Here is a 15,462-nt window from a genome sequence, read left to right on the forward strand (position 1 = left end):
AACGTGTTTGTGTGATTGTGAAAATCGTTTTGACTTCAGTGGGACTCCCCTCAGACTTCATTTTGAGAACTGTTGCTCTGTGGTAAAGATCCTGTGCTAGAAGGCTGGCGTTCAGTGCATACCTGATGAATGAATCATTGGGCTCTGCCGTTGATCAGACAGGAAACCAACGGTTGGAGGGCGAAATAAGAGGTAGCGCCAGGTTCAAAGCTCATATAGCCCTCATTAACACTCGCGGCCGCTACAGCAGCTTCTTTGCCCCGCAGCGCGGCCCTTACCAATCGTCCGCTCCTCCGGGCCCTACTGCCGCCGCTGCTGTTGGCTCGCCCTTTTCCGAGAAGCGACCTCCGGAGCCTACACCAGCCCCGGCGCCGCGCTCCTCTAGGAAACTGGCGTCCTGGGTGCCCAGGGACATGCCCCGCCCCGACACCGCCCCTCCTACTCCTGACATCCTTGGCAACCGCGGCGCGCAGTCCTGGCCTCAGTCCGCCCCTGCAACCCAGGGCTGAACCATTCGCCTCAGGGACAGTCTCAAGAGGGGGGCAGGAAACATGGGACTTTGATACAACCCCTGAGAGATACTCTGCTCCCATATTTCTGCCTGGTTTTACTATATACTTTCTTCTTGTCAATTGTCACTGCCAGGGCAGGGGCGCGTCTCGCTTTCGGTCTGCAAAGTCTCCCCAAGGCCAGGCCCGCGACTAGCCCGGCTAGCCAGGGAGGCTCGCGGTCGGCGCGGGTTGGAGCAAAGGCGGGGGCGCGCGCTAGACGCGGCGCGCAGGGGGCGGGGTCCCGCGCAGGGGGCGGGGAGGCGGGCAAGATGGCGGCTGGCGAATGATTGGCCCCGGATCCCACCAGCAGCAGCGGAGACCCCGGGGCGGGGGGTTCTCCTTCGAGTGCCGTCCTTCCTCCTCTCCCCCGCCCCCGGAGCCCCTTCCCTCCACTCACTCCTCCGCCTCGAGGGGCGGGCCTGGTTCTCGGGACAGCATGTCGGACTCTGAGGAGGAGAGCCAGGACCGGCAACTGAAAATCGTCGTATTGGGGGACGGCACCTCCGGGAAGGTCAGTCCTCGCATCAGCCCACCGTCCCGGGCCTGCAGGAATCCCAGCGCGGCCTGGCGCCCCCAGCCTCCTCCCCGCCGCCGGGCGTCGCCTCGTTACCGTAAGCCCGGGGCTTCTAGGCCCGGGCCCTCCCAGCGGTGCCCGGGAGCGGGACACCAAGCAGGCGCCCAGCGAAGGCGGACGAGAGCTGTCCAGCTCCCCCTTTAAAAAAAAAAAAAAGAAAGAAAAGGAAAAAAGTCATTTTCCAACTCCTTGTCTGGATCGCGAACTCCTGCCTATCATTCAAAAGACACGGGCCAGTATCCCCTCCACTGGGAAGCTTTCCAGAGTCTCGCCTGTCAGGACTGGCAAGGATTTGCGAGGCATTTTCCTTTGACTTTAGTCCAGGTCATATTCCCACCCCTGAACCCCTTTACCGTTTCTTATGCCTCCACTGCACTGAGAGTTCCCAAGAGCTTGGCTCTGGAATCCAATTCCCTGGGGGAGAATTGGGGCTCCATCACTCACTGGTCTGGTCATTGGAGGGCAGCTGCTAACCTAATTGTGTCCCGTCCGCAAAATGGTTATGGAGAGGGCTCACCTCAAAGGGTTGTTGTGAGGCTTAACTGTGCAAACACACACAAAGCTTTTAGAACGGGGTGTGCACTCAGTAAACGTTAGTGGTTCGTCTTTGTTCCCAGCACAGCACCTGACAGTACAAGCATTTATTCAACGAATATTCATTGAGCTCTTACTGGGCTGAATGCTAGCATGACAGAGGGAATCCCTGCCTTAAAGTCTAACCCTCGATGACAGTTGGTTGAAGGAATGAATGGATGTTAGAATATCCATGCCAGCCAGCCAGACTCTTCACGTCCTAGGCATGGATTCTTAACCCAAGGTCTGTGGAACTCTTGAAATGGAGTAACTTTGCCTGGTACTTGCTTTGGAGAGAGGGCCCATAGTATCTTAAAGGAGTCTGTGACCCATCCCCCAAATGAAGTGAGGATCCTGCGCAGGATCCCTTCTGTCCCTTCTGTCAAAGGCGCCTACAGTCCTGGAAATATTGTTAAAGTTTCTCTCCCTTCTACTCTCCAACTAGAGTCTTCCGAAACGCAGGCTCTAATTGCTACCAGTTTCCTGTTCTGCGCTTCCCGTTTTCCTGTTACTGCTGTAATTTTGACCCTGGTTTTCGTAGTGACGACATCTCTTTGCATCCTCCCTGCAGTTGGCAGTGCACTGCTGCTCATGCCTGCACTCCTGAGATTTGAGTTTTTACGGCCCCTGGGAAAGATGTCATTCCTATGTTAAGTTTGGAGAATTCTGTTAACTTCTTTCTTGTCACTTTTGTTACTGATTCTTATTGCTGAGGAAAGCAACTTAATATGCTCTGATTATCTTTAAACATTTTGAGGAAGAAAAGAACTTGGGATCACTTTTGTTTATGCATTTTTGTATACTTAAAAGCATTTTTGAATGAATGGTTATAAATAATTCAGCATTATTTCTAACACCTTTATTCAGTAAGAATCTTAAGTTATACATTTATAGTTTTCTCAGGTTTTAGATTTTCTTTTGAAGGCCTTCTGATTTTTCATTTCCTAAATCATATTAAGGTCAATTCATAAATGAGTTTATTTTCTGTTTAAAATTAGAATGACAATCTATAACAGGAATGCACCTGTAAAAAGATCCCAAAATTGACCATCATCCTACATTCTCTCATAATTCTTGAAATTTTTGCTCATTTTTCTCCCAGTATTTGTTATATGTGTATAACTCAGTTGGAATTTGTTCATAATTTTCTATGTAGTTTTCCATTTAGTCTACCATACACATTTTCCCCTAGTTGTTGCTAATTTAGTCTGAATAAGTATTTTTTTAAAATCTCTGTCAAAAATTCTGTCCAGTGTAGGACAAAGCATAATTTTTTCATTTCTATATTGTTGAATTAGCACTACCTGCATCAAAGAATAACAGTAGTGATATTCTGCTGCTCTGACTTAATCTTCATCATTTTGACTAAATTATCTATTTTCAAACCATGATAGCTTTTTCTGCCAGAAATTTCCTGACACAAGTGTTGAACCTAACTTTTTTTCATTATTCATATTACATCAAGCATTTTTTCCCCATATCCCATTCAGTTCTCCAATTATTGGCAGCCACCAACATTCCCATTCTGTTGCCTTACTGTCCATTCCTTTTATGAACCTAACCTCTCATTCATCCTTATTTGTATCCTGATTTAACTCCTGGCAATTTTTTTCTAGCATTAATTTTTCCTGCTAATTCTAACTCTGGGCATTCTTATATATACTGACAGAAGCACTAGAGAACTGAGATGACCACTAACAGTTTCTCCAAAGGAAATTTAGCTCCTCCCCCTAGTAACAAGTGTTTCTGTTTCTCTTCTGTTCTGATTCATACTTTTGATTTTATTTCGTATTAATACTTTTTTGAGTAAAATATTCTGTTTTTATGGAGTCTTTTTAGAGTTAGTAAATGCAGTATGATTAAAAATTGTTAGCACAGTTTCTCCAAACAAAAAATATAAAGAATCAGATAAAAATGTTTTAGATATGATGGATAGTTGTTCCTTTTGTAATTGTTTAAGAACGGGATTTATACAATGACTTGTGAGAACTTACTGAATGTGAGGAGCCCTGCTGGTGCAGTGAGAGATGGCGAGAAGTCCAGATATTTGAAGAGAAAGGTGCCCCCGCCCCAGCAATGTGTCAGGAGATAAGAACCTATTTTAATATTCAGTGTTGCCAATGACCTGTACTTTGATACTTTATACTCTATTCCAATTAAAAATCTAGAAAGGTTTCAAAAACAGTACTTAGAATTTTTCTGAATATTCATTAGTATAAAAATGTTGAATTGAGACTCTTAAATGAAAGTGAAAAATAACCTTAAATGACATGCTGATGTTACATATGCGTTGAGATTCTCTTTGACTTTTGAAAGCATTTCAACCATCCACATGGTAAACATTTTGAAATATCTGTAATATGAACGGTGATAGTTATTTTTCTCTAGAATTCTGAGCCCCTTCACAGATGATTTTGTGCTGTCTTAAGCTCAATGGCACAATTAAGGCTACGTGAAAAATAAAAGGCTTTAAAAAGGAATGCTTACCTTTTTTATTCTTGATCTCTCAGTTTTGATATTATTGTTACATGTTTCACGAAAGCCAAATATATTTTCATTTTGGTATAGTGCATTTATTTGTTAATGTCTAGCAGAACTCCTTTCAGATGGTAGTGTTCAATAAATATGTGACCAAATATTTTAGAAATTAATTACAAATGCTGAGTGTTTAAATATTTAAAACTTTGGAGTTAGGGTGCACAAATTACTGTTTGTGTGAAAAATATGGTTCTTGTGTCAAAAGGAATTTTAGGTCTTGTTTAAAGGAATTGAAATTTGGCCAGAGTTTCTTTTGCATTGCTATAATTACATCATAATTAACTATATAAGCTATCTTGGAAATTTTATTTTACTTTTCATTATTTTAAGAGCTAACATCTAAGTTTAACTTTTAGAATTAAAAAAAAAAAGTGCTACTTTCTCTCAACTTTGAGAGTCTTTCTTGATGAATATAAAAGCTTAGTAAAGCTTCTTTTTCTTTTTTGGGAAGTTTACAAATAAGAATAGTGCATTTAAAATGAATGATTATTTTTGCTTTGATAAGAAGTAGTACTCTAAAAGAAAGCACCAGAGTTTTTGAATAAAACTTTGAGTTTTTATTTTCAAAAGTAGATGTATATCTGTTCTGGTTATAATGTCCTTGTGGCTTTTTAGCTTTATAGTTCTTGGCTGGAAAATATTTATTTTATCTGCTTTACATTAATCTTAAAAAAACACCAACTTTATTTAAAAGATGCATATTATCATAGTCATTCTATAGTATCATTTTTATCTAATATTTTAAATATAGATAAAAATTAGGTACTTAAAGATACTTTGTGGGAAAAAAGTTCTATACGCAGGTTTTCCTTAATTAATATTTCTTATTATTAGCTGAGAGCACAGACTACCCTTAGACTATATTTAACCTCAGAAATGAAACTTACAGAGTTCTTTGAAATCTTTATTGAACTGACATGTATGGATATATAAGATTCCAGATCTTTAATCTTGCTGTTTTCGTTTTTCCCGTTGATAAATCTCCAATTATATTTTGCAGTAAGGAGAAGGAGCTTGGCAATCGAGATTTAAAGAGATCTAACGGATTAGTTTAGCCTGTTGTCCCCACTGATAACAGTTGGCAAGTGAAATTTACCTGGAGGAGTGTTAAATTCCTCCTCCCTTTGTAACTGATTAGAACTGCTTAAAGTTGCTTCTTGGATTAATGGGCATATAAATGTTAAGATTCTTAATGAGATTTAGTAGTGTTTTTATGTCCACATTTCTAAAACAGATAAATTAATTTTGATATTCTCTGCATCAACTTTTTTAGACTTCCTTAGCTACGTGTTTTGCTCAAGAAACTTTTGGGAAACAGTACAAACAAACGATAGGACTGGATTTCTTTTTGAGAAGGATAACGTTGCCAGGTAAGAGACTAAAAAGTTTTAACATAGAAGATTGTATAAATCTTACAATATGAGACTTAAGGCAGAATTGTATAAAATAAATTTTGTGGCTGCATGAAAATACATGTAATCAATAGATCTAGCTTAGGGAGGTCAACTTTCATCAGCATCTACCCTGAAGGCATATTGGCCATGGATGTGAGAAAAAAGTTTATACACCCCTTACCTCTACCTTTTTTTTGTCCACTATACATTTTTCAATGATAAACAATAGTTGCTTATAAAATTCTAAAAAGTTTTAAAAAAATTCAATGCTATACAATTGTCAACAGATATTGTATTAACTAAATGTGAAAAGATTGGGAAGGATTATTTTTAAAATATTATTTTGATTAGCGTCTGCTTGAGTTTTTGTTTGAGAGAAAGTTGCAACAGAGGTATAATGTAGCTATGGAACTTCTGTGCTCTAATACGTGAATGCTGTTTTATGCAAGGCAGCATGAAATTGCTGGCATTTAATAGACCACTAAAATTTAGGGTCCCCAGGCACTCATAAAAATACAGTTTGAGCATTCAAGATGTTTCAGTTCACCATGCAAAGAAACTATTTAGATGCCAGTTGCAGCACATTTTGTGGGAAATACTGGGAAATAATAACAAAAAAAGAGTGGTTTCTGTTTTAAGTTAGTTTCTGAACAATTGGGGCTTTAAAATGCTCTGTCCATTCACTTGCAATGGTTAGATTATATGTTTAAAGTATTTTATTAAAAGCAGTTTATCTTCATTGCCTTTATAAACCAGCCCATCTTTCTTCTCTCTTCTCTCTGAGGAAACACATTTGAAAAAAATAGTTGCAAGCGTAGTGTCACATTCATGTACTGGAACGTGAGTGATATAGTGGGGAGAGGTTTCATAAATTCTAATATTATTGAAATATGTTAGTCTCTCAAACACCCCATCTATCAGACAACTCCCATGAAAGTTTTAAAGCAGCTAATGAAAACTCTTGGTGATTGCAGGTATTCTGTATATATCTTTAGTATTACCATATACTTTGATATGTTTTGTGATGGTCTATATTCTGCTACCACTGAAAAATAGATTAGAAGCTACAGCATTAGAAAAGAATTCGAATTTTTCCATTGCTAAGTTATTGTTCAGCAAAAGGTTTAATAAGAAACATAAGTGTATTTTGTTTCATTTGTATTTTCTTTTAATGTATTTGAAGCTAAAAATCTCATTTTTATTATTCTTACGCTTGTGGACAGATAAATGCTACATTCAGAATATCTGTAGCTGTCACTAGCAGAATACATGCACAAATTACATAATATACATGTTGAAAACTTAGCTTTTAAGTTTTTTTTAAAGGAATACCAGTTGTACATAATGTATGTATTCTAAATATAGTTTTAATTTTAGCTATTTTGTTTGAATTCTGAATTAGCAAAAGCAACAACTTTATGTCTCATTGTTTAATTTTTCTGATTTTTTTTAGTCAGGCTTAAAAAAGGAGCAAACACCTACTCTGTCAAACATTCAAAACTAAAACTAGTTTTGAACATTTTATGTCTGTTATATATTTAATTTTATACTGATTTCTGATTTGTTGCACATTACTGCCAATTTTTAAATTTTGATTACTTTGTAAAAAAATTTGGTATTTAAGGAATCCAAATTTATAGCATAATATTTTAAATTTCAGAATAAGAAAGTGCTTAATGACATTAGGAGATGCATACTCTTAATGAATGTGTATTTTAATTTTCCTGATTAAGTTTTTATTTTGATGGGCAAAGTTCCAGAAATAAATTTTATTTTTTTTAAAGGCAGTGGTTTTATGCTACTTAATGGATTCAAAATTATAGTAGAAATTTCAATAGGAAAAATTGTTTTAACATATCTTAATTTTGTATAATTGATAGGTAGATTAAGAAATGAGTGAATAAAATACAAGACACATAGTATATCTTTTATGCAGTTTAACCCTAATTTTAATTCATTCTAAGTGTCAAATGTAAGATGATTAATACTTGTGTCATTTGCTAAAACATTACAGGCAGCATTCTTGAATTTATAGTATAGTAGGGGAATCTAACATTTGTTAGTATTCTAGTAAGTCTTCTGACCAATCAGATTGTTAGGGTTGTAATACCTTCTGTCCATCTATTCACATTCTCTTCCTGCAAGTTTTCAAGGTCATTACTTTGCAAATACTCATCCATTTCAGCATATTTCATGATCTGGTATGCTGTATAGTCTGGATGCAACCACTGTGCAGATTTTACTGCTTAAAATAGTGTATCTGTTAGTCAGAGATTCTGCTGATAGAGCTTCTTAAGAGTCTTAGTCAAAATACTTTCAGGAAGCTTGTGGGTACAGTCCAGTAAACAGCGTTCTTCTGTGTAAAGGATTTCTAAGTCTTTAGTACAAGAAGTGGGCAGACTAGTGTTTTTAGTTCCATCTTGACTATGCAGCACTTTAAGTAAGGTTAACCAGGGTACCAAGTGTACTTTTACAAGGTCACTGTTGAATCCTCTTGGTGGCTTTGATTCATACCGAAAGCAACTTACCTGTATTTTGTCACCTCATTTATTTTATTCTCCCCACTAGTTACATGTTATTTCTTACAGAAGAGCAGGAGTTCTGTAGCATTTTGCATTTGGGGTTAGATTGCTGACAATTTCTTTATTAGTTAAGAGGTTTATATTAGATGAATTCTTGATTTTTTAAAGTCTATAGTATTGATTATTTGAATACTCTCATAAAGCTTTATAGGTATGTCATTTTGAAAATAGATTAGGAGACTACATGTGTTTATGCCTGCAAAAACAAAAATGAGTATTGATTTTAATCAAATCTTTATGTGATTTTGTTGCCCAAATAGAGAATCCCCATTTTATTTTTTATGTGTTAATAAACCTAACATTCAAATGTGGAAATTAAAAGTATATTTCTAGATATATGAAATAACTATGAAGTTAAAATCATTTGTTGAAGCTATAATTAGTAAAAGGTCTTTTTTTTTTTTGCTAGCATAGTGTATCAGTAGGCTATCAGTACTGCATAGCTGTTTTTATCTGAGTTACTAGAATCTGTATGTAAGTAAAATAAAATAAAACAATAATAACAATGAAAAAAAAGTGTATTTGGAAAGGTATGGATTTAAAAAATAACCTCTACACGGGAGTATAAACTCAGGATACAACTGAATAGAAGATTTAGGATCTTAAAATGATTGTGGTCCGAATTTGGAAACATGTAATGAAGATCATGTTCCTGAAGTTGTAGTTGAAGTGTTCACAGCACTTAATTCAGTCAGATAGGATCTAAATATCAGAACTTAAGGAAAGAACAGGAAAGGAAAAGAAAAAGCTTTACATTTCTTGATGTGAGGTTAAGCAATAGGGATTATTGGCCATGAAGAGAATGGGAATATTAAATGTCTTTTATTGATTATTAAGTATTGCATAAAATATTACTCTCTGAAAGTTCATGTTGTGAAACATTGATTTTTGAGGTAAACAAATGAGTGTAAAGGGTTTTGCAAGTAAACTGAATAGAGAATGCCTGCTTATCTAGTGCCACCTGAAACTATATTATATACCTCTAGTAATGAGTCAGAATCAATTCCACAACAACTGAGTTTGGTAATGGCTAGCCCTTTCTCACCTGTTTAATTTGAGGCAGTATTATAAGAGAACGAATCTCAAAAAATTTAGAGCTTTAAGAAATTGGGTTTATACAAGTTGTTGGACAAATCTTAGCCTGTGTCATTTTGACTTTTGTGTTTATAGGGGTTTAAAAACATTGTGGTCATTACTCTGTGAATGTTGAAAGTGTGTGTATTTGGGAATGATGATGGGGGTGTGGGGGCGGGGAGCAAGGGAACTTCAGTAGCTCTTATTAATGCTAATGGAAGTTCATCATATAAATCCTCTACACGTTGTCAGATGGAACAGCCTACCTGCAAATATTGGAAAGATTATAATGCAAACCGAACAAAATTCAGAGTTAAGAATAAAATTCTGCTGGTTAATCTAGTGTCCTGTCTTCTTTTCAGTTGCAAACTGACTAACATTTTCCAATTTTAGTGTTTTACATTGGCACTTTTTTTTTTTTAAACATTCATGTCTTTCATGTCTTTATAATCTCTTTTTAAACAAAAATTTTGAAATGAGCTTACTTTAGATAAAATGGCATAAGTTTATGAGGAGAAATAATTTGAAGGCTTAAAGAAAGAAGCATATGTGACATGATCTTTGTATTTTGTAGTTCAGTCATTAGTTGCACTAAAAAGAGAATAGCTTATCTCATAAATTTTTGTATCAACCAAATATTTTACAAAATGCATACAAGAATTTTTAAGATTGCCTTTTAGTATTTTAGATGCTTTTGTAAGGCTTATACGGGAAAGATTAGTAAAAGATTATTTTATGAAGACTTTGAGGCATGTAATTATAATTTATTTCAGTGGAAATGCTTTGAACAGGTATGGATGCAGCATGATATTTAGTAATATACTGTATATGTATCCTACATCACTTCTAAAGAGGGCTGTCAAATGTGTTTATATTTTATAGGTTAAAATTGAGAATATGTAATGTTTTAAAATTATGTTTACCATTACATAGAGCCCTAGTGGCACAGTGGTTAAGAGCTACAGATGCTAACCAAGAGGCTGGCAGTTGGAATCCACCAGCTGCTCCATGGAAACCCCATGGGGCAGTTCTACTCTGTCCTATAGGATTTCTATGAGTTGGAATCGACCTGACGGCAGTGGGTTTGGTTTGATTTTACCATTACGCGTAAAAACTGACATTCAAATTTTAAAAGATTCATTCAGGTTGAAACTATGGGTACATTTTTGTAGTCTGCTATTTTTCTTTGAGTTTTAGAACCTACAGAGATTAGAACCTATGGCAGAATTCTTTAGAACCTATAGCAAAATTCATGTGTGCATTTGGGTGGGTTAATATATACAAAGTTTCATTTTTTATTTTTGAAGTATATTTCTTACCTCACTACACGTATGCTTTGTTTTATTCTCTTTTTAAGAAAAATTTCTTTTTCTTTTTTTTTTTTTTAGAATGTTTAAGAAGTTTATGAATTAAAGCTTACTTTATTTTCTTTTGTTTTGAAGATGATTGTGAATGTGTTTCCATAGAATTGGGGTAAAGGATAAACCTAGATCCCCACTATCAGTTTTTTTTTAACATTATTTTACAATTCCAAATATCTGACCGTATGTACCTGCAGAATAAAAGGCAAATTGGGTTCAGAGTTTATCATTGTGACTTAGTGTTCTGTGAAAATGTGTTCAGCTGTTGCATTGTTATTTAATGTTGCCTTTTTTGGTATTCTTAATTTTATATTCATTTTTTATATTCTAGGAAACTTGAATGTTACTCTTCAAGTTTGGGATATAGGAGGACAGACAATAGGAGGCAAGATGTTGGATAAATATATCTATGGAGCACAGGTATGCCATGAATTTTATGATTATTCTAATAATGAAAATACACACCTTTACATACATTCTTTCTACACTTGATTTTTATCTGATATGTACAGAGACTAATTTTGCCTTGTGTTAATCCTTTTGTTTCAACCTCCTCAAATTATGTTTGGAATGATTTGGGTGAGGAAACTGGTATGAGTATAATAACTTTCATATGCTACTTATATTACTAGATGTTGTCAGTAGTTGAATAAATACAGTGATAAATGATATCTTGATATTTATTAGCTCATTTGATTATAGTGACTACTTTCAGAACATGTAAACTCAATGAAAAATATAGAGAGGGAGAAGTTAAGTTCATTTTAAGTTGTGAGGACAAAAAAAACTACCTATCTGTGTAGTTTGGTAATGCTGTATTTTCAATAGAAAATATACGTAGAGAAGAAAAATCAGTTAAATTATTTCATAACAAAAAATCTTCGGCAGTATCAGCTTATATAGGTGTAATTTCTAAGTTTTATAATGAAATTATCATACAACTAGAAAATATGCATGGTAGTAATATACTTTAAAAAGTTAATTACTTCTCTTTGTCCGGACACATGTTCAGTGAAGAATCATTGCCTTTTTAATGCTTTGGCAGATTACTTTAGATTTAATGACAGAGACTTTAGCAATATAGTAATGCCATTGAATATGCCTGTCTGATGAAGTAGGGTGTATAGTATACAGCTGAATATGAAGTGCATGTTGCTTACTGAACTCTGTAGTTAATACTTACTGATATGCTATTTATTTATTTTTTCTTCTATTTTTAATTTGTGTATCTTCCACATCATCATGAGACATTAGAGGGATCATACTCATACTGTTTATTTAGTTTTCATTGGAATTTGGTTTTTTAAGTGGAGGAATCATAATTTGGTTAGGTGAAAACTCAGTTTGTTTAGGCAGCCCATAATAATTTAGAGGCAGTTATTAGTATGTTGCTCATAAGAAATAAACCTGTAAGAATCTGTAAGACAGAGAATGTTTAGTACTGTACTGTAGTAGTTTGGTTCTCGACAAATACTATTGCCTTATTTTTGGATGGAAAACAGGTTCTGAATTGTTTCCTAAGATACTCAGAGAAGGATAAACCAAAAAATCCAAACCAAACTCATTGCCGTCAAGTCAATTCGAACTTATAGCGACCCTATAGGACAGAGTAGAACTGCCCCATAGAGTTTCCAAGGAGCACCTGGTAGATTTGAACTGCCAACCTTTTGGTTAGCAGCCATAGCTCTTAAGCACTATGCCACCAGGGTTTCCAGAGAAGGATAAGTAAGGTCTAATACAATTCTGAATCATACGTAAAGGCCCTAGAGTTTTGTTTTTTGCATTATTGATATTTAGATTTGGCTCTTAGAACTTTCTTCATTGTCTTCAGCGTTGTTCTTTGTCCACTGGAAAATCTTTCTGCTCATGTTTAACATTTTTACATGGGACCATATGACTATGCTGTTTTTAGGTGCCTTTGAATTGGCCCCGACTCATAGTGACTGTATGTACAACTGAATGAAACACTGCCTGGTCCTGCATCATCCTCACAATCTTTGTTAAGCTTAAGCCCATTGTTGCAGTCACTGAGTCAGTCCATCTCATTGAGTCTTTCTCTTTTTTGCTGACCCTCTACCTTACCAAGCATGATATCCTTCTCCAGGGTTTGGTCCTTCCTGATAACATATCCAAGTACGTGAGAAGAAGTCTTGCCATCCTTGCTTCTAAGGAGCATTCTGGCTATAGTTCTTCCAAGACAGATTTGTTTGTTCTTCTGGTAGTCCATGGTATATTCAGTATTCTTCGCCAACACCATTATTCAAAGGCATCAATTCTTCAGTCTTCTTTATTCATTGTCCAGCTTTCACATGCATCTAAGGCGACTGAAAACACCCTGGCTTGGATCAGGTGCACCTTAGTTCTCAAAGTGACATCTTTGCTTTTTAACACTTGAAAGAGGTCTTTTGCTGCAGATTTGCCCAATGCAATGTGTCTTTTGATTTCTTGACTTCTAGTTCCATGGGTGTTCATAGTAGATCCTAGTAAAATGAACTCCTTGACAACCTCATTATCTTTTCTGTTTATCATGATGTTGTTTATCGGTCCAGTTGTAAGGATTTTTGTTTTATGTTGAGATGCAGTCCATACTGAAGGCTATGGTCTTTGATCTTCATCAGTAAGTGCTTCAAGTCCTCTTCACTTTCAGCAAGCAAAGTTGTATCATCAGCATATCACAGCTTGTTAATGAGTCTTCCTCCAGTCCTTATGCTGCGTTCTTCTTCATATAGTCCAGCTTCTTGGATTATTTGTTCAGTATACAGATTGAATCAGTATGGTGAAAGGGTACAACCCTGATGCACACTTTTCCTGACATTAAACCATGCAGTATCCCCTTATTCTGTTTGAGCAACTGCCTCTTGGTCTATGTACATGTTCCTCATGAGCACAGTTAAGTGTTATACATTCCCATTCTTCGCAATGTTATCCATAATTTGTTATGATCTGCACAGTTCAATGCCTTTGCATAGTCAGCAAAACACAGGTAAACATTTTTCTGGTATTCTCTGCTGTCAGCCAAGATCCATCTGACATCAGCAACGATATCTCTGGTTCCACGTCCTCTTCTGAATCCGGCTTGAATTTCTGGCAGTTCCCTATCAATGTAGTGCTGCAACCACTTTTAAATGTTTTTCAGCAAAATTTTACTTGCATGTGATATTAATGATACTGTTCTAGAATTTCTGCATTCTGTTGGATCACCTTTCTTTGAAATGGGCATAAATATGGATCTCTTCCAGTTGGCTGGCCAGGTAGCTGTCTTCCAAATTTCTTGGCATAGATGAGTGTATTCCTTCCATCATCTTTTGATGCTTCTTGTGTCGTTCAATATTTTCCCCGTAGAGTCCTTCAGTATTGCAACACGAGGCTTGAATTTTTTCTTCAGTTCTTTCAGCTTGAGAAATGCTGAGCGTGTTCTTCCCTTTGGTTTTCTAACTCCAGGACTTTGCAGATTTCATTATAATTCTTTACTTTGTCTTGATCTGCCCTTTGAAATCTTCTTTTCAGCTCTTTTACTTCATCATTTCTTCCTCTTTAGCTACTCTACATTCAAGAACAGGTTTCAGAGTCTCCTCTGACATCCATTTTGGTCTTTTCTTTCTCTCTTGTCTTATTAATGACCTCTTGCTTTCCTTATGTATGATGTCCTTGATGTCATCCCATGACTCATTAGGTCTTCGGTTATTAGTGTTCAGTGTGTCAAATCTATTCTTGAAATAGTCTCTAAATTCACATGGGATATACTCAGGGTCATACTTTGGCTCTTGTGGACTTGTGCTAATTTTCTTCAGCTTCAACTTGAAGTTGCATATGGGCAATTTATGGTCTGTTCTGCAGTTGGCCCCTAACCTTGTTCTGACTGATGATACTGAACTTCTCCATCGTTTCTTTTTACACATGTAGTCAATTTTATTCCTGTGTGTTCCATCGGACAAGATCCATGTGTATAGTCAACATTTTTGTTGTAGAAAAAGGGTATTTGCATTGAAGAAGTCATTGGTCTTGCAAAATTCTATCATGCAATCTCTGGTGTCATTTCTATCACCAAGGCCAAATTTTCCAACTACTGATTCTTCTTTGTTCCCAACTTTCACATCCCAGTCAACAGTAGTTATCAGTGCATCTTGATTGTACCATTCCTCTTCAATTTGTCATTCCTGGCATAGTAGATCAGTACTACCAACATTTGCATTTTGTTGATTTTTTTGTATGAACTATTTTAATTCCCTTCTCCTTTCCTTTTGTGTATATTTTTTAGTTAATTTCTTTGTTGTTAGTAGAGTGATTACATTTTACATCTTACATTTACAGCAATCTGGTTTACAGTGATACCAACTTAACTTCAGTAACATATAAAAACTCTATTCCTATACTACTTCTCCCCCACTCCCTGTTCATGTCGTTATCATTAATTACATCTTTATATATCATGTGCCCTGTAACATATATTGTACTTGTTTTTCACGCATTTGTCATTGTAAAGCATGGATATAACCACTAGAATACCTTAAAACTTGTCTTTATATTTGCCCCTGCAATTGCCTTTAATGGACATCTTTTTTTTTCTTTTTTCTATGTATAGCTTCAAATTATTGTCTGGAGTCCTTTTTTTTTCTATCTGAATGATTTTCTTCAGCGTTTTTTTTGTAGGACAGGTCTAGTGTTAATGAACTCCTTCAGCTTTTGTTTATCCAGGAATGTCTTAAGTTTGTCCTCATTCTTTTTTTTATTTTTTTAATTTTATTTTTTATATTTTATTGTACTTCAGGTGAAGGCTTACAGAACAAATAGTTTCTCCTGAAACAGTAGTACACA

General features: G+C 36.1%; 1 protein-coding gene across 2 annotated transcripts in view; it reads left to right on the forward strand.

Annotated features, from left to right (window-relative positions):
• The first annotated feature begins 779 nt into the window (after positions 1-779).
• RAB28 (RAB28, member RAS oncogene family) overlaps positions 780-15,462 on the forward strand; it is a 132,044-nt gene continuing 117,361 nt past the window's right edge. For both annotated transcript variants that reach the window (XM_004388846.1, XM_023742795.1), the window contains exons 1-3: positions 780-1,062; positions 5,510-5,606; positions 10,979-11,067. In XM_004388846.1, the coding sequence (XP_004388903.1) occupies positions 835-1,062; positions 5,510-5,606; positions 10,979-11,067 (414 nt within the window). In that variant the 5' untranslated portion in view covers positions 780-834. The remainder of the gene's footprint in view (positions 1,063-5,509; positions 5,607-10,978; positions 11,068-15,462) is intronic.

This window comes from Trichechus manatus, unplaced genomic scaffold, assembly GCF_000243295.1.
Source record: "Trichechus manatus latirostris isolate Lorelei unplaced genomic scaffold, TriManLat1.0 scaffold00218, whole genome shotgun sequence".
NCBI classification, from domain to species: Eukaryota; Metazoa; Chordata; class Mammalia; order Sirenia; family Trichechidae; genus Trichechus; species Trichechus manatus.